The sequence below is a fragment of the Pseudonaja textilis genome, unplaced genomic scaffold (assembly GCF_049901715.1).
Source record: "Pseudonaja textilis isolate UNSWEBS1 unplaced genomic scaffold, rPseTex1.2 PTEXSCF20, whole genome shotgun sequence".
Lineage (NCBI taxonomy): Eukaryota > Metazoa > Chordata > Lepidosauria > Squamata > Elapidae > Pseudonaja > Pseudonaja textilis.
Window position 1 is genome coordinate 1515894 of NW_028262864.1, and position 20609 is coordinate 1536502.

At 42.4% G+C, this 20609-nt stretch overlaps 1 protein-coding gene across 1 annotated transcript in view; it reads right to left on the reverse strand.

Annotated features, from left to right (window-relative positions):
- LOC113452438 (proline-rich protein 12-like) overlaps positions 1-19798 on the reverse strand; it is a 190440-nt gene extending 170642 nt beyond the window's left edge. Inside the window, exons 1-2 of the mRNA XM_087918903.1 lie at positions 19726-19798; positions 19023-19092 (exon numbers count right to left, since the gene is read on the reverse strand). Coding sequence (XP_087775029.1) covers positions 19023-19092; positions 19726-19798 — 143 coding nt within the window. The remainder of the gene's footprint in view (positions 1-19022; positions 19093-19725) is intronic.
- Between the last annotated feature and the right edge of the window lie 811 nt (positions 19799-20609).

A 20609-nucleotide genomic window follows, 5' to 3' on the forward strand; every position in this document is an offset into this window, starting at 1 on the left:
AGTTTTAGCTCAGCCTCGTAAGAGACAGGCAGCATTTTACAGCTCTTCCTTGGCCGATCCAGGATCTTTCTAAAAATAATTCAGGTTTGATTTCCTTTATTTCTCCTTTGGTCCCTCGCAGTTGGTGTGCCTGATACCTATCTAGTGGGACGTTTTTCGCCCCTCAAGGGGGAGAAAAGGGGAGCCTAACAGCCTTTTAGGCTACCCCCCCTCCCTCTCCCTGCCTTCCGTTTTAAGCTGAGCTGCTCTCTATAAAGTTGTTCCTTCCCCCCAAGAACGCTCGTTAGAAGGTGAGCTCGCTCCCTTCCGCCCCTCCTGCTTCGGCACTTCAACTGGTTTTTCAATCGAGGTGGCGTTTTTTCTTCCGCCTGTTAGTTCGTGTCGGTCCCAGCCGCCATTTTGGGTGTGCCTCGTGGCCGGATGCCATTTTGGGTGTGCCTCGTGGCCCGATGCCATTTTGGGTGTGTCTTGTGGCCAGACGCCATTTTGGGTGTGCCTTGTGGATGGCCGCCATTTTGTTTTGGTAATTTATCTCAGCTGCCGTGACTTTGGAAGCACAGAGCCGGACCGGAAGGCCTGCTAGTGCCTTTATAACTGGGTAACATGACTCCTAGCCCTGCTACCCTATTTATCTTTGTTATTGTTGGCTATTCCCGCAGCAGTATACAGAGGCGAGGTTCGAGGCCTTGTTAATTCCTCCCATTTTGTTGGGAGGTTGCCTCAGGAGGCCCTGCTTGATTTTTTTGCCAGCCATTCTTTCTCAGTTTTTTGTGGCCTCAGCGTTCATTCGACTCATTGGCCTTTTTTAAGTACCTGTGTTTCTGGTCTTCATTCTAACTATTGTCTATAATCATACGGATCTGATAAGCCCCAATTGATCCCACCTCCCCCCCAAAAAAATTAAATTAAAATAAAACAAAATAAATATAATTAACATTTGCAATAGACCCAGAAAACAGTTCATATATTTTTAAGATAAAAATTTTTCCAAAAGGGGGACGCGGTTCAACTATAGGATATCTGGCCTTGTTGTAGGTCGAACTCCTAGGAGTGCCAACCGCCTCTTTGAGTCTACTTTCTGTATTTCTCACCTTCCTTATTATGGCAGAGGACAATCCCAGAGGACCTTCTTTGAAGGCCAAGTCTAAGACACACCATCTGTGTAGGCAGGCCAAGGAGTCCTCCAAGGCTTCTCAGAGGGACGCCCTAAGGCGCCACAAAGCCTTGGAGAAGGAATTTGACAGGCGTTCAAAGGACTCTCAATCTGTAACCTCAGTCCCTAATATACCCACCCCTTCTACCTCCGCTCAACCCCATCTTCTGCCAGAACAGATTTCTCTTTCTAGACACAGTTCGCCCACTCGCAGCCCCCAAGCCGCTCGGGCACCTGAGGCTACATTCACACCTACTGCCGCTGGATTGCGCCAAGAGGAACCATCCATGAGCATTATTCCAGACAGTATCAAGGAGTGGATGCAACTGGCTATTCGCCAGGGAATTGCGGAAGGTATCCAGCAGTTGTCCAGACCAGGTTCTCAAATGATGGCACACGAGGTCGAATCCGCTTCTGGCAGATCCCTCCCCAGACCGGAGCATCGCCATGGTCAGGTACTTCCCAAGGGGATATCCCCTTTCCAGAAGGGGAGGAGGAGGAAGAGGATATGGGTCTTGAACACTTCGGGGAAGAGGAAGGATCGGATAGGGGGTCCTTACACTACTCTGAACCCTTGTCAGAGGTGGAACTGATGGAAGGAGAGATTTCTGAGGACGAGAGGATTTCTCCGGATCAACCCACCTTCGTAGGCCTATTCAAACCCCATCTGTTCAAGTCCTTGCTATTCAAGGCAAAGAACATTTCGGGCCTAATGTCCCAGTCACCCTCTGGCTCTTCCTCAGCAACTCCCGGAGACCCAGAGGACTCTATCTTCAAGCAGCCGGTCGTAGAGGCCGAGGTTATTCCACTCCACCCATTTTCACCAACTTAGTAACAAAACAGTTGGCCTCATCGGGCCCCCCGCCCCTCCAGTCAGGACAAGAGATTTTTAATCTCGATACGGATTTCTCTTCCTTGTTAGACACGCCTGAAGTGGATGACCCCATAGTTAGATTAGCATCATCCTCCAATCCAACTGACGCCCTGGAAGCCTTAAAACCAGAGGACAAACGGGCCGAGATGGTGCTACGCCGCGCTCATCTATCCGATGCCTGGGCCATTCGATCAGCCACGGCCGCATCCTTTTTCACTCGTTCTTCCATCAGATGGCTCCGCCAGTTGAAGCAGCATGTCCCCCCATCTAACATCAGGGCTCACCAGGACATTGCCAAGCTTACAGCTGCGGCAGAATTTGCGGCCAATGCCACCTTTCATTCTGTGAAGTTTTCCTCCCGGGCCATCTCCTCACACGTTACAGCCCGACGTCTGCTCTGGCTTAAACACTGGCAAGCAGACATCAAGAATAAAGCTAAATTGGCTTCTGCTCCCATCTCGGGAAGCAAATTATTTGGCCCGACCCTGGAACCACTGTTAATGGAAAGCAGAAATAAAAAGAAATTCCTCCCATCTCTTTTTCGCAGGCAGGAGTCCAGAGTGTCCCAGCCCTTTCGAAGAGGCTCCTTTCGCACCCCATATCAATCAACCTTCTCTCCCAGGTTCCAGAGATCCCCGTCCTTTTGCCCGGCTTACCAGGACCGGGGCGACTCGGGTGACAGGAATAGGAGAGGGGCCAGTTACAGGAGACCTTTCCGGGGCGCAGGAAGTAAATCGTCCCAGCGCCCCAGATAGTTCCACCACTATCCATCCCATTGGCGGCCGCCTCAAATTTTTTGCCGGCCAATGGGAATCATCCACTTCTGATAATTGGGTCAGGAACACTGTCAAATTCGGCCTCTCCCTTGAGTTTCAGTCTCCTCCTCTGGAGCGTTTTATGGTTTCCCCCTTTCCAGAGATCGCACCAAGCGTGCTCTCGTAGAAGCTGCTATTAAACACCTTTCCGAGATCAGGGCCATACAGCCTGTGCCATCCTCACAGAGAGGAAAGGGGCTTTACTCCCACCTTTTCTTAGTTCCTAAGCACTCCGGAGGCTGGAGACCCATTCTAGATTTAAAGAGTCTTAACCGTTACATTGTCTGTCATAAGTTCAAGATGCATACTCTGCAGTCTATACTTCAGGGCACCAGGGAGGGAGATTGGCTCACCTCCATTGACCTTTCAGAAGCTTACCTTCACATCCCTATTCATCACTCGTTTTTTCAATTTCTGCGATTTTGCTACAACGGCCAGCATTTTCAGTACGTGGCACTCCCCTTCGGTCTAGCCTCTGCCCCAAGGACCTTTACCAAGGTTCTGGCAGCCCTTGCGGCTCTCCTCAGGAATTTTCCCATCCGCATTCACTGCTACCTGGAGGACATCCTCATCCTCTCCCCTACCAAAGACCAATCTGAGAGGGACACTAGAACCACTTTCTCGGTTCTTCAGTCCCATGGTCTTCTCGTAAATTGGGAGAAGAGCCAACTTTTCCCCTCCACCCGGATAGCTCACTTAGGGACAGTTATTGACTCAGTTAAAGGTAAGGTCTTTCTTTCCCCTGAGAGGCTTCTCAGCATCCGGAAGTCCGTCAGGGAGGTTAGACACGCAAGAAAAGCATCCTTACTGAGTCTATCAAAGTTGCTTGGCAAATTGGTCTCATGCATATCCATTGTTCCCCGGGCCCGTCTACATACCAGATCTCTGCAGTGGTTCCTGCTACCCTATCAACGCTCCGGAAGAAGCAACTCAAGAGCCGTGGTGAAGGTTTCTCCAAAGGTCCTCGCTTCGCTCCTCTGGTGGACCAGGCCTGCTACCAACAAGGGACATCTCTTCAAGGAGCCCCAAAGACTCGTTCTCACAAAAGACGCCAGCCTATCTGGATGGGGGGCCCACGTCCATTCGCTTTCAGCCCAGGGCACTTGGTCAGCACTCGAGCAACGTTGCAGTATCAACTGGCTGGAGCTCCACGCAGTCTACCTAGCTCTACACACCTTTCACCCTCAGGTGCGCGGACGTCATGTACTGGTCCTGAAGGACAATATTACGACCAAGGCTCACATCAACCGTCAAGGGGGCACACATTCCATACGACTCATGAAAGAGGCCGAGCGGCTCTGTCGCTGGGCAGAGTCCAACCTCTTATCCATCAGGGCAGACCATATCTCGGGGGTCTCAAACGTTCAGGCAGACTGGTTGAGCAGGGCCACCCTAGACCAGTCAGAATAGCGCCTGCACCCCTCCCTGTTCAAGGAGGCCTCAGCGATATTCGGTCGTCCACTGCTGGATCTGTTCGCGTCTCCGCTCAACGCCCAGACTCCCAGATTCTTCTCACACTACCCCACCCAGGAAGTGGAGAATCACGATGCCCTACGCTGCCCATGACCCACAGGGCTCTTATACGCTTTTCCCCCCTTCCGCTAATCCCCAAAGTGATCCAGAAATTGATCCTCGAGAGGGCGGAAGTTCTCCTGGTTACCCCGTACTGGCCCAGGAGACCATGGTTTGCGGACCTTCGCAGCCTGTCAGTGGCCCCTCCTTGGAGGATTCCGCCAGACAGGATCTCCCTATCCCAGGGACCTCTTCAGCATCCAAATCCACAGTGGCTTCAGCTAACCATCTGGAGGTTGAGCGGAACCATCTAAAAAGGAAGGCTTGTCCAATCAGGACATCAGTACCATTCTGGCAGCAAGACGGCCTTCGACCACCTGCATATACAATGCCACCTGGAACAGCTTTTGTAAATGGTGCCACAAGTTGCTCATCAATCCACTTTCCTCATCAATCGCACAGATTTTGGCCTTCTTGCAGGATGGGCTGGACAGGGGTCTCTCCCCCAATACCTTGAGAAGGCAGGTGGCAGCGTTATCAACTGTTGTCTCTGGCAATTCTTCTGGCTCGCTCTCGCACCACCCGCGTATCCAAGCATTTCTTAGAGGTGCCACCAATCTGCACCCTCCTGTGATCCACAGATACCCGACTTGGGACCTTAACAAGGTGCTCACGGCACTGACCAAACCTCCCTTTGAGCCCCTGAGGGAGGCGTCTCTGCAATTCCTTACGTTTAAAGTGGGGTTCCTTGTAGCTGTCACATCAGCAAGACAGATATCTGAAATAGCAGCTCTATCCATTAGAAAGGATCTATGCGTTTTCCACGCTGACCGGGTGGTCTTGCGACCAGATCCTTCCTTCTTACCCAAGGTCAACTCCGCTTTCCACAGATCACAGGAACTTATCCTGCCTAATTTTTGCCCCAGACCTTCTCGAGAAAGGGAGCGGCAGTGGCACACTCTTGATGTCCGACGGGCGCTTCGTATATATATTCATTGTATTCTTCCTTTCAGGAAGTCAGAGTCATTGTTCCTGTCATTTCAACCAAAGACGCTGGGTTTCAGAGTATCCCCGTCTACTGTAGGCCGTTGGATCAGAGCTACAATCTCTAAGGTAGGCTTGTCCAACCCGCGGCCCACGGCCCGCATGCGGCCCAGGTCGCCTCGTAATGCGGCCCAGTGCCCACCCCAACCTTCGTGCCAGAGCCAGCGAGGAGGAGGAGGAGAGGCAGGCGCGAGGTGGGGCGAGGTGAGTGCCAGGCCAAACAGCAAGAGAAAAGGCGGGCGCCGTCAGAGCACCACCTCCTGCTCTTGCCGCCACCGGCACCGCCGCCGCTTCTGCCCCTGCCGCTGCCGCTGCTGCCCCCGCCGCCGCCGCTTCTTCCCCCGCCACCGCTGCTGCTTCTGCCCCTGCCGCCACTGCTGCCCGCCACTGCTGCCCCCGCCGCGCCGCTTCTTCCCCGCCGCCGCTTCTGCCCCGCCACTGCTTCTTCCCGCCACCGCTGCTGCTTCTGCCCCACCGCCGCTTCTGCCCCCGCGGCAGGGGAAGAAGCGGCGGCGGGCAGCAGCGTGGGGGCAGAAGCAGCAGCGTGGCGGGGAAGAAGCGGCAGGGGAAGAAGCGGCGAGCGGGGAGCAGCGGTGGCAGGGGAAGAAGCGGCGGCAGGGGGGCAGAAGTGGCTGCGGGGCAGAAGCAGCAGTGGTGGGGGAAGAAGCACCGGCGGGCGGGGCAGCGGCGGCGGCAGGGGCAGAAGCAGCAGCGGTGGCGGGGAAGGCTTCTGCCCCCGCCGCTGCTGCTGCTTCTGCCTTCCAGTCCTGCCTCATCCAGCCGGGCCATTTGCAGGAGGAGAGGTAGGCGTGAGGCGGGCGACCTTTCTCCCCCACTCCCCCCTGCAAAATTTGGCCGGAAAATAAACTGTGATAAAAAAACTGTGATATAAAAAACGTGATAAAAATAAATAATTTTAAATAAATAATTAATAATAAATAATAAAAACATCTCACTAATTTCATTTCCAAATAAATTTAATATGTTAACTATGTTTTCTGTGGTTTTTGGGGATGATCAGGTATCGTTACTGTTATTTTATTTTATGTGCAGCCCAAACCAAATTTTCATCTTCTAATGTGGCCCAGGGAAGGTGCAAGTTTGGACACTCCTGCTCTAAGGCCTACAAGGAGTGCGGCTACCTCAGCAGCCTGGGCTACCCAGGCTCCAATAATTGATATCTGCCGAGCAGCCACATGGGCGTCTCCGTCTCCCTTTATTCGCCATTATAAAATTGATGTCTTTGCTTCAGCAGAAGCATCCTTTGGCAGGCAAGTCCTTCAACAAGTGGTTAGAGACCCAGAGGAGATTCCGGCCCAGACGGAGTCCCTCCCGCAGGACAGGCCATGCTTTGGTATGTCCCACTCTGGATGCTCGCAGCAGCTCTATGGAGAATGGGCGTTGGTCCTTACCTGATACGCCCTTTCTCGTCGAGCTGCGTAGAGCATCCAGCCCCACCCTAATTTGTCCGTCTGGTGGGGAATCCTGTTTCGGCCAATGATTCAAGAAGTTTATAGTTGAGTTGTTCAAACGCTAAGGTGAGGGGATGCAATTCTGTCTTCTCGTCTTCGTAAAACTGGGGAACGCTACGGAGGAGTCACGTGGAGGAGGAGGAGCGTTCCTCAATTATAGCTCAGCCTGTGAGAGCGAAGACTGGAGCACCTCCCACTCTGGATGCTCTACGCAGCTCGACGAGAAAGGGCGTATCAGGTAAGGACCAACGCCCAATCTCTTATAACACCAAGAGAAACAAGGAAAACTATTCCCAACAAAACAAATTACAACAAAGAATTAAGGAGCTAGAAACCCTTCTACAAAATAACCCAAAAGAACCCAAACTGCAAAATCAGATAAATATAGCCAAACAAACTGAATTTAATTGATCAAGAGAAAATGACTATGAATTTGAACTTAACCAGACAAACCTATTTTGAACATGCCAACAAGCCAGGAAGATGGCTATCTTATAAATTAAAAAAAAAAGAAAGAGAAGAGATTGATATACCAGTTAATAGATAGCAAAGGAGATACATACCAGGAAATAGAACAGAAAAAAAGAAATCATTCATAAATACTTTGAAGATTTATACAAAAGAGAGGACGTCAGTGAAGATAGAATAAGGAATTATCTAGATGAAGTAAAGGATAAGGCAATTGGGGAAGAAATGGCTGAACTATTAAATAAAGACATTACTGAATCGGAATTGAAATCAGCAAGAGAGCCAGAAAAATAATAAAACCCCAGGCCCAGACGGGATCCCAGGGGAGCTGTACAAGTCAATAGCAGATCAAATCGGACCACTTATGGTAGAAGTCTTTAATATCCAGGATGCCGGACTCATGGAGTGGGGCGTTGATCTCGCTGATCCCGAAGGAAGATACAGATCCCAGATATATAAATAATTACAGGCCGATTTCACTTTTAAATACTGATTACAAAATATTCACACTTATTATAGCAAACAGATTAAAAAGGATCTTAAACTTGTATATACATGTAGACCAAAACGGATTTCTCCCAACTAGGCAAATAAAGAACAATTTAAGAATAGTATTAGACGTACTAGAATTTTACGAAGCCCACCCCGAGAAACAAGTAGCACTTATGTTCCTAGGCGCAGAGAAGGCTTTCGACAATCTAAATTGGCAATTTTTAATTCAAAAAATTTATAATTTGAATTTGGGCACCAAATTTGAAAATATTATAACAACTATATATGATACACAACAAGCTAATATAATAGTGAATGGAGAATGCACCCGCCCAATAAAGATAGAAAAAGGAGTGAGACAGGGTTGTCCACTCTCTCCCCTGCTCTTCATATTAGCATTAGAGACATTATTAACACGAATTAGGCGGAATTCAGATATAAAGGGATTAACAGTTAAGAAAGAGGAATATACACGACATGATTTTCTTCATTGAAGAACCAAAAGACAGGGGACCAAACTTGATGAGTGAATTAGAGAAATTTGGAGCTGTAGCTGGACTTAAAATAAATAAAAAGAAAACCAAATTAATGACCAAAAACCTAACAGAAAAACAGAAAATAGAACTAGAAGAAATAATGCATATACAAGTGACAAAGAAAGTGAAATACTTAGGAATTTGGCTAACCCCACACTGTAAGACACTTAAAGAAAACAATTATGATAAACTGATACACCAGGTAAAGAAAGATTTAGAATCGTGAGGGAAACTTCAAATCTCACTACTAGGCCGAATTACTACTATTAAAATGAACATTCTCCCCAAATTCTTGTACCTATTCCAAATGATCCCAATTAAATTACATAAAAAGTTTTTGAAGAACTCAATAGAATAACCCTGAAATTTATTTGGCAAGGGAAAAAAACCAGAATAAATGTAAAAGCAATGCAGGATATGAAGAGCAGGGGAGGGTTAGCATTTCCAAACTGGGAGTTATACCATATGGCCACCTCAGTTTGGTTGAAGGATTGGGTGAATTTAACCAATAAAAGAATACTATTTCTAGAAGGCCACGATTTACAAAGGGGTGGCACGCTTTTCTATGGGACATAGGGAAAACCAGTCAAAAATATTTCCATAGACATTTAATTAGAGATGCACTATTAACAATTTGGAGGAAAATAAGGAAAAAACATTATACAAAAGTACCAGTATGGATTTCAACAATGGAGGCAATGATTCACCCAAACAATTTGGAGCTTACCAAAATGATTAAATACAAAGACTTATTAGACCCACAAGGAAATTTGAAACCGAGGCCAGATCTTCAGGAGCAAGGACATAAAATTGATCAATGGGTTTACCTTCAGATTCAAAGCAGATACAAACAAGACAAAAAAGAATTCGGAATTAATAACAAACTGCAACTATTAGATAAAATTTTATTAGGATCAAATAAAAAAAATAAAATTTTATAACTACTTATTAGAAACAGAACTAGAAGAAATTGTAAAAGGAAGTATGATTGCTTGGAGTAAGAACGTAGGGCGCAGCATCACATTAGCGGAATGGGAGAAAGTTTGGGGCAGAAACAATGATTACCAAATCAGCAGCATACAAAGAAAATCTTTATAAAATGTTTTATAGATGGCATCTCCCCCCTTCGAGGTTAGCGAAGATGCACCCCAAAATGAGTCCGCATTGCTAGAAATGTAGGAAAAAAGAAGGAACCTTTTTCCATATGTGGTGGTCTTGTGCAGAAACCCAAAAGTATTGGAAGAAAATCAAAACTTGGTTGGAAGAAATCACCAAAGAGAAGATCGAATACAAACCAGAGTCCTTCCTACTAGGGATTTTTGATAAGCAAATTTCCAAAAAAGCCAAATACATAACAACACACATTTTAACAGCGGCCAGATTAGCCTTCACTCAACACTGGAAACAACTTCAAATTCCATCAGAAGAAATGATTATTGAAAAAATCTCAAAATGCGCAGAAATGGATAAATGGACTTTGGCGCTAAAAAACAAAGACACTTCACTATACTACAATAGCTGGAATTGTTGGTATAATTGGATTGACCAAAGATAAATTATATATCATAAGGCATAAAAGTATCAACCCATAATAACGAGGTAGCGATTTAAGTTAAAAACAGGTGTGGTTATATGACACAAGTTAAGGTTATGAAAACAAAAGAAGATCTTGCAAACTGTTAAAATAAGAATACTTTTTACCTTGTAACCTTTCTTTCTTTCTTCCCCCTTTCTTTTTCTTTGTTTTCTCAAAATTCTTTCCCTCTCTTCCTCTCCTCTCTTCTTTCTTTTTCTTTCTTTTGCTTATTTGTGTATGTATTGTGACTGGTTTTAATTGTAAAAATTAATAAACTATATTTAAAAAAAAAGATTTTAAAACAGGTGGTTTCTATGATAAATTGACTGATCTAGATAAGATTTTGACAGGTACTGATGAAAAGGTGATTAAAAAACTGTATGGATATTTATTAGAAATTAAACTAGAAGAAGAACATGTTAAAAAAACTATGATTGCTTGGGGGAAGAATTTTGGATATGGGATTGATCTAGAGAAATGGCAAAAATTGTGGTCTCAAAATTATAAAATGACAATGTCAACAGCATATAAAGAAAATTTGTATAAGATGTTTTACAGGTGGCATTTTCCTCCGACAAGAATAGCAAGAATGTTCAAAAATAAATCTGAAAAATGTTGGAAATGTCATCAGATATCTGGCTCATATTACCATATGTGGTGGACTTTTTGCGGACTCTAAAAAATACTGGACTAAAATCCACAGGTGGTTGGAAAAAATGACAAAAAAACATATAGATTTGAAACCAGAGATATTTTTATTGGGAATTTTACCTGAAACATATAGCAAAGATTTGAAATACCTGATTGTAAATGTATTAACAGCGGCTAGGACTGTATTTGCTAAAAACTGGAAAAATGAGAAAATACCATCGCAGGAGGAAATCATTAAGAAAATATTAGAATGTGCTGAAATGAGTAGATTGACATTTGAAATTAGAGAACAAGAGGATAAACAATTTTATAAAATTTGGGACCTTTTCTATCAATGGTTAGATAATAAAATACAGTAATGAAATATGTAGATTTTTAGAAAATAATAAATATATAAAGATGTACTTTTTAAAATTATATCTACAAAATGTTTTTAGGATAGATTTGGGAGGATAATATGAATTGTTATAAAATAAACCAAGTAAATTATGGTTATCTCGTAAAATATGAATGAATAAATCTATAGTCAAATGATTAATAATGATATTAGGGTATCTAATTTTTGATTAATATGAGCTTTTATGTAATGTAACTGTAATTGAAGACTACGAAATGGATGTGCAAAATGATTTGTAAACCAACTGGCACACTGTTTATATACCTATGGAAGAAAGTTTGATGTTTTTATGTTTTGTTTATCTTTGTTTTTAAAAACCAATAAAATTTACAAAAAAAAAATTGTATGGATATTTATTAGAAATTAAACTAGAAGAAGAACATGTTAAAAAAACTATGATTGCTTGGGGGAAGAATTTTGGATAAGGGATTGATCTAGAGAAATGGCAAAAATTGTGGTCTCAAAATTATAAAATGACAATGTCAACAGCATATAAAGAAAATTTGTATAAGATGTTTTACAGGTGGCATTTTCCTCCGACAAGAATAGCAAGAATGTTCAAGAATAAATCTGAAAAATGTTGGAAATGTCATCAGATATCTGGCTCATATTACCACATGTGGTGGACTTGTGCGGACTCTAAAAAATATTGGACGAAAATCCACACGTGGTTGGAAAAAATAACAAAAAACCATATAGACTTGAAACCACAGATATTTTTATTGGGAATTTTACCTGAAACAAATACCTGATTGTAAATGTTTTAACAGCGGCTAGGATTGTATTTGCCAAAAACTGGAAAAATGAAAAAATACCATTACAGGAGGAAATCATTAAGAAAATATTGGAATATGCTGAAATGAGTAGATTGACATTTGAAATTAGAGAACAAGATGCTAAACAATTTTATAAAATTTGGGATCTATTCTATCAATGGTTAGACAATAAAACATGGTAATGAAATATGTAGATTCTTAGAAAATAATAAATATATAAAGATGTATTCTTTTCTTATTATATCTACAAAATGATTGCAGAATAGATTTGAGATGATAATATGAACCGTTATAAAACAAATTAAGTAAAATATGGATTATTTTGTAAAACATAAATGAATAAAAGTATAGTCAAATTATTGGGAGAGGGGAGGAGCTGGCATCGCGACGGTACGGTGTGCAATCAAGCTCTAAGATTGCAGCCGATATCTTCGCCCTTGGCTGGTCCAAACGGAGCTAAACCGTCCCGCAGAGACGGTGATCGTGAAGGGCATATCCTGTGGATCCCAGGGACACCGCAAAGTCCCTGGTTGACCCAGGAGAAGTCCCTTTTGCCGGCGGCGGAGAGGAAGCCCCAAAGCTGCTGAAGTCAGGACAGCTCCGGAAGCGAAGAGGCTGAAAGAGAAAGTGTGTCGGCTGGGTAAGAATCCTTTTTTACTAACATTTTGAGACTTGAAAGGACACTCTGAGTATAAGAAGAAACCTGTGAGATTTTTGACAAAACTGAATAAGCGGCAAATTTTAAAGGGAGACGTCAAAGTGAGGCTTGGCTTTTTTTTTCTTACTTTTTTTTTTACTGGACTTTATTGACTTAGCAGTTAACCGGACTGAATTTTCTTTTATATATATATTTACTTTCTTATTCTCCTTCTTGATTTCTTAATTTTTTTTTAGACTAGAGGCTCCCTTTGGTTACTTTTCTTCTTATATATACATGTATATATTTTTTCTTCTTTTTTAACCTCAATTACGCTTTCCTAGGAGGAGGGGGAAAGTGAGAATTAAGAAACTTTGTAACACTGCCAACTAGAGGCTTGAAAATATTTTATTTGAAGTGGAGAGAACTGTGAAAGACTCCTTCTCAAGGACATTTCAACTTGATAAGATAGAGGGAAGAGCACGGCAGAATATTATTACAGGTGTTCTTCTGGACTTCTATCAACAATTTAACACTTGAGGCTTGGCTTTGAAGCTTGTGGAGAAGAGAGTCATAATAAGAGCCTTGGACAATTAAACAAAGTGCAGTGTGTTTTCTTATCTTCTTTTAGTTGTGTTACCCCCTCCTTACCAGCTTTACTGTAAACTTTTATTTTAGCAATATTTTTATTTTTGCTTTTTATTTTAAAGGGAAAGCCTCAGAATTTTTTTCCTTTTCTTTTTTTTCCCTTTTTCCACTGGGATTTTTGCTTTTTCCATCCATGTTCTTGGACTATTTTGGTTTTTTTTTCTGGCAGAATTCTATAAAACACTACAAGAATCATTGAGCATTCCATTGTTAGAAGTCATGAATGAAGCTATGTCAAAGAAGATGATACTTAAAACATGGTCAGAGGCTTATATTACACTTATTCCAAAAGAAGAGGCTGATCCACTGCAAATTAAGAACTATAGACCTATTTCTTTATTAAATGCAGACTATAAAATCTTTGCTTCAATTTTAGCAGAAAGACTTAAAAAATATTTTAATAATTTTATTCATCCAGTCCAAAATGGATTTCTGCCAAAGAGACAAATTAGAGACAATATGAGAGTAATCCTGGATACTTTGGAATACTATGAGGCACATCCTGAAAAGCAAATGGCTTTGATATTTCTAGATGCTCAAAAGGCATTTGATAATGTGAACTGGAGATTTATGTTACTACTACTGGAACAGATGGGTTTTGCCAGAAAACTTATTCAAGCAATAGAAGCCATATAAGCAAACGGCAAAGGTAATGATGGAGGGAGAACTCACAGATTTTATTAATATAAGAAAAGGCACAAGACAAGGATGTCCCCTATCTCCTTTGCTATTTGTATTGACCTTGGAAGTGTTGAATAGAAATATCAGAGATGACAAAAGCATAAAAGGAATGAAAATTAAAAAGGAAGAATTTAAATTGCAAGCCTTTGCGGATGACTTAGCCTTTATTTTGGAAGACCTTTTAGAAACAGCTCCAAAACTATTGGAAAAGATAGAGACATATGGCGAGGTGGCTGGTCTGAAAATAAATAAAGATAAAACAAAGATCTTGACAAAGAATATGCTACTAAGACAAAGAGAAGAATTGGCAGACCTGTTGAAAATCCAAGTCACGAACAAGGTCAAGTATTGGGGGATATACTTGACATCAAGAAGTAGTACATTAAAAGAGAATAATTATATTAAACGTAAACAACAGATAGCCTTAGATTTGAAGAAATGGGAAAACTTACAATTGTCATTAATAGGGAGAATTTCAACAATAAAGATGAATATTTTACCCAGAATCTTATATTTGTTTCAAACAATACCAGTTAGGCTTGGAAAAGACTATTTTGAAGACTTAAATAAAATTGTGCTGAAGTATATATGGCAAGGTAAGAAAGCGAGAATAAAGCTAAAACTCTTGCAAGATGCTAGAATTAGAGGAGGTTTTGGCCTGCCTAATTGGGAGTTGTACTACCAAGCTGCAAATTTGATGTGAGTCAAGGAATGGATAACATTAAGAAAGACCAGATTGTTGACACTAGAAGGTCATGATTTGCTGTTGGGTTGGCACACCTTTTTATGGTATAAGGGAACTAAAATACAGGGTTATTTTAGAAGACATTATATACAGGAGTCTTTGTGGTTAAATTGGGAGAAGATTAAAAGACAATGTTATTTGAAAATTCCAGTTTGGTTATCGACTATTGAAGCATTTTCTTATCCTATAATTTATAAGAAGGAACAAACAGTTAGATATGGGGAATTATTGGATGAAAAGGGTGAACTTAAATCAATACAAAATCTAGAGGAACAAGGTATAAAGATGAATTGGTTTTCATATGCGCAAATACACTCAAGGTATGATGAAGATTCTAAAACAGAGGGATTTTATGATAAACAGACTGATCTAGATAAGATTTTGACAGGTACTGATGAAAAGGTGATTAAAAATTATATGGTTATTTACTGGGAATTAAGCTAGAGGAAGAACAAGTTAAAGAAACTATGATTGCTTGGGGGAAGAATTTTGGATATGGGATTGATTTAGAGAAATGGCAAAAACTATGGTCGCAAAATTATAAAATGACAATGTCCACAGCTTATAAAGAAAATCTGTATAAGATGTTTTACAGGTGGCACTTTCCCCCGACAAGGATAGCAAGAATGTTCAAGAATAAATCTGAAAAATGCTGGAAATGCCATCAGATACCTGGCTCATATTACCATATGTGGTGGACTTGTGAGGATGCTAGAAAATATTGGACTAAAATCCGCATGTGGTTGGAAACAATGACAAAGAAACACATAGATTTGAAACCGGAGTTTTTTTTTATTGGGAATCTTACCAGATACATACAGTAAAGACTTGAAATATCTAATTGTAAATGTATTAACAGCAGCTAGGATTGTATTTGCTAAAAATTGGAAAAATGAGAAAATACCATTGCAGGAAGAAATTATTAAGAAAATATTGGAATGTGCTGAGATGAGTAGATTGACATTTGAAATTAGAGAGCAAGAGGATAAACAATTCTATAAAATTTGGGACCTTTTCTATCAATGGTTGGATGATAAAATACAATAATAGAATGTTTAGAATGTTAGATAATAAGGAATATCTTTTTTGTTTTTTGTTTTTTTTTGTTATTTGATATCATATCTATAAAGTGTTTTTTATGATAGATTTGGTATGATTATATGATTTGTTATAGAATAAACTACCTAAATTATAGTTATCTCATAAAGTATGAATGAATAAAATCATAGTCAAATGATTTTCTAATAGTGATACTAGGATATATAAGTTTGGATTGATAATACGAGTTATTATGTAATGTAACTGTAACTGAGACTATGAAATGAATGCACAAAACTGATGAACCAACCGACACACTGCTTGTATATATGTATAGAAGAGAGCTGATGTTTTTATGTTCTGTCTGTTTTGTTTGTTTTTAAAAAACCAATAAAATTGTTTTTTTAAAGTATAGTCAAATCATTGATTAACAATATTAATGTATTTAATATTTGATTGAAAATATGAGATTATATACAATGTAATTGTAATTGAAGACTACGAAATGGAAGCACAAAACAATTTGTAAACCAACCGACACACTGTATGTATATATATGGATGATGGCTTGATGTTTTTATGTTTTGTTTGTCTGTTTGTCTTAAAAACCAATAAAAATTTAATAAAAAAAAATTCTTGCTTGTTATTTGCTACATATATTGCTATTATCAATGTCTTTTTTTGGTTGATCATTGTTTCTACCATCAAGATTCTTCCTTTTTCATCTGAATACACCTGTTTCTGGTCTTATTAGTGATTCTTTAATACAGGTGAAACTCGAAAAATTAGAATATTGTGAAAAAGTTCATTTATTTCAGTAATGCAACTTAAAAGGTGAACCTAATATATGAGATAGACTCATTACATGCAAAGCAAGATAGTTCAAGCCATGATGTGTCATAATTGAGATGATTATGGCTTACAGCTCATGAAAACCCCAAATCCACAATCTCAGAAAATTAGAATATTGTGAAAAGGTTCAATATTCTAGGCACAAAGTGTCCCACACTAATCAGCTAATTAAGCCATAACACCTGCAAAGGGTTCCTGAGCCTTTAAATGGTCTCTCAGTCTGGTTCAGTAGGAATCACAATCATGGGAAAGACTGCTGACCTGACAGTTGTGCAGAAACCATCATTGGCACCCTCCAAAAGGAGGGAAAGCCTCAAAAGGTAATTGCACAAGAAGTTGGATGTTCCCAAAGTGCTGTGTCAAAGCACATTAATAGAAAGTTATGTGGAAGGGAAAAGTGTGGAAGAAAAAGGTGCACAAGCAGCAGGGATGACCGCAGCCTGGAGAGGATTGTCAGGAAAAGGCCATTCAAAAGTGTTGGGGACTTTCACAAGGAGTGGACTGAGGCTGGAGTCAGTGCATCAAGAGCCACCACACACAGACGGATCCTGGACATGGGCTTCAAATGTCGTATTCCTCTTGTCAAGCCGCTCCTGAACAACAACGTCAGAAGTGTGTTAACTGGTCTGTTGCTGAGTGGTTCACAGTCCTCTTTTCTGATGAGAGCAACTTTTGCATCTCATTTGGAAACCAAGGACCCAGAGTTTGGAGGAAGAATGGAGAGGCACACGCTGCAAGATGCTTGAAGTCCAGTGTGAAGTTTCCACAGTCTGTGTTGATTTGGGGAGCCATGTCATCTGCTGGTGTTGGTCCACTGTGCTTCATTAAGTCCAGGGTCAATGCAGCCGTCTACCAGGAGATTTTGGAGCACTTCTTGCTTCCTTCCACAGACGAGCTTTATGGGGATGCTGACTTCGTTTTCCAGCAGGACTTGGCACCTGCCCACACTGCCAAAAGCACCAAACCCTGGTTCAATGTCTGTGGGATTACTGTGCTTGATTGGCTAGCAAACTCACCTGACCTGAACCCCATAATCTATGGGGCATTGCCAAGAGAAAGATGAGAGACATGAGACCGAACAATGCAGAAGAGCGGAAGGCCGCTATTGAAGCATCCTGGTCTTCCATAACACCTCAGCAGTGCCACAGGCTGATAGCTTCCACGCCACGCCGCATTGAGGCAGTCATTGCTGCAAACGGGCCCAAACCAAGTACTGAGTACATATGCATGCTTATACTTTTCAGAGGTCCAATATTGTTCTATGTACAATCCTTGTTTTATTGATTGCATGTAATATTCTAATTTTCTGAGATTGTGGATTTGGGGTTTTCATGAGCTGTAAGCCATCATCATCACAATTATGACAAATCACAGCTTGAACTATCTTGTTTTGCATGTAATGAGTCTATCTCATATATTAGTTTCACCTTTTAAGTTGCATTACTGAAATAAATGAACTTTTGCACGATATTCTAATTTTTGAGTTTCACCTGTACATATGAGCCAGCAGTGCTGCAACCACCAAAAAGCCAATGCAATCCTAGACTGCATTAAGAGAGGGATAGAATCAAGATCACATGAAGTGTTTTATAAGGCCTTGGTAAAACCACACTTGGAATATTGCATCATGTTTTGGTCACACAATATAAAAAAGATGTTGAGACTTTAGATATGAAGAACAGTTGTAGGAATTGGGCAGTGGTGGGCTGCAAATTTTTTAACAACTGGTTCTCTTGCTGGGTAGGCGTGGCCGATTGGTCATGTGACTGGGTGGGTGATGTCACTCATCACACCCAGCCCTGTCTTCCAGCCACTCGCCTCAAAGGAACAGGTAGGATTTAGCTGGTTGGGGCTAATTCCATCACTGGCTGGCCCCGCCCCCACCCATTTTTCAGCCTATTTTTTGGCCATTTTCAGGCCAATTTTGGGGGGCTTTTCAGGCTTTTTCTTGCCCCCAAAATGGCCGAAAATGGCCCAAAAACAGGCAAAGGCGGGTCCAGCCAGTGGTCGATTTGCTGGTTCTCCAAGCTGCGCAGAATCGGAACAAGGGGCTCGAGCAAACCTGTCCAAACCTGCAGCAGCCCACCTCTGGAATTGGGTATGTCTTGTCTAATGAAAAGGAATACAAGATAGCAGTATTCCAATATTTGGGAGGCTGACACAAAGAAGAGGTGGTCAGACTATTTTTCAAAAGACCAGAAGGCAAGACAAGAATGGATGGAAACTAATCAAGGAGAGAAACAACCTACAACAACTAAGGAGAAATTTCCTGGCAGAACAATAAACCATAGGAATGGTTTGCCTTTAGAAGTTTTGGGTGCTGCATCACTGAAGACCTACAAACTTGAAATTTGGCACGTATGTTCCTCTTGGCTTCTAGGTACTCACTAAGAAAGGATTTTTTGAAATGACCATCAGAGCATTAGTATTTCGTATATTATTATTAACACTGTCTGATGCTAAGGAGTTCTCCTCCCCCTCCCGACCTGAAAAGACTTCTGTTCCAAATGCAAAACACAAGTAGAGGAAAGGACTTTCAGTTTCAGTTTTAGTTTCACAGCACCAAGCAGCTTTAGTACAGAAGTTGAGCTAAAATAGGACATTGTTCTGTCCTCAGATTAGTCTGTGTGCAGCTCGACATGCAGCTAAACCCACCTATCTTCCAATAAAACAGATCGTGTGCGTAGATCTGGATGCTTTATTAAAAGAATAGGATATGGTGAAACTGGGGAAAATAGGGATACATACAGTGAGAACCAAATACAAGGTAGACAGTATTAAGTTACTGCTGAACATAACAATAAATACAAGCAATTTAAATCTCACCAGCGACGCTGTGTGTGTGGGATGGGTTTGTCCTTGGATGACCATGTGCCACAGATTAAGATGGATTCATCTTTGTGCTTCTGCCTTCTCCAAATGCTAAAGGAAATGGAGTCTGGCTTGCCAGTGTGCACTTGTTTTGAGAGTGCAGGCTGATGGTAAAGGGGTGGGGTCAGCTTCAAACAATATACTTGGTATTTGTCTTTCCGGCCACTAGATGGGGCTAGAGAGCAACAACAGTAATAAGTTATATGCTGTGGCATGACAGACATCATATTCTCCAGCTCTTAAACATGTAGACCAGTGGTTCCCAAAGTGGGCGGTACTGCCCCCTGGGGGGCAGTGGGAAGCCTTGGGGGGCACTAAGAGGCAAGGGGGGCAGCAGTGGGGCACTAAGAAGTGCCAGGGGGGCGCTGGAGGTGGGCCTCTCGCAATATGCAATTCAGGGGTGGGATTCTACCGGTTCATTACTGTTCCCAGTAGTTGGAGAACCGGTAAAATGAGCCCCAGCCTGGCCATGCTCCTCTCCGCCCACTCCTCCGTTCCCTGGCCAGCCAGTCCTTATTGCGCATGCGCAACATCATGTGCATGTGCAACATCATGTGCATGTGCAACAATCGCTGACAGCCACAGCAGTGCATTGGAGAAGCAGAGCAAGCAAAGTCGGAGGTCAGTAATTTTTGCTCCAAAAAGCATGCAGGCGCTGTGTGTTTTTTTCGGTGCTGCTGGAGTCCAGCCGCACCAAAAAAATACATGGCAGCTGGAGGTTTTCTGCAGGCACAGGGGATCAGTGCAGCGCTGCAGGCAGGATTCACCCTTCCCATCCCGGAAGTGCTACCTGCACCAAGCCACGACAGGTCCCCACCTGGGCCGGGTCAAGCCGGCTGCAAGGAAGGTCTCCGGTGGCTGGCAGGATGGACCCGCGGTGGGGCCTGGTCTGCCGCTGCCTCCGAGTCACCCAGAAAGCTCAACACCTGATGCCCACCCAGAGCCACGGATCGAGAGAGATGGAAAGCCGGACTTCTTCCCCAGTGCCACCCAGAGCCCTCTGGTGGTGGCCAGAGACAAAGCCTCCTCCTCAGGCAGACAAAGAGGGTTCTCTTGGGGGCCAACGGTGGGTTGCGAGGAAGGCAAGACATATGTGTGCCCCCTCATTACGCCAAGATTTCCAGCAAAAAGGTGGCCAGGTTTTGAAAAGCAAAGGAAAACCTCTGTCTTTCATGCTAAATCATGATTAGCTGAAGCACAGCATAAGTTAACCTAATTATCTGGGTTAGGTAACCTATTAACGATCCTGATGGTTTAGGTTTGCATCGGAAAATTACACCAAATTTTAAGTCGTTAACCACACCTTCAGCATCTCCAGTTTACACCGGGCTAGATTTCAAGATGCAATATTCAAAGTTCATAAATTATGAT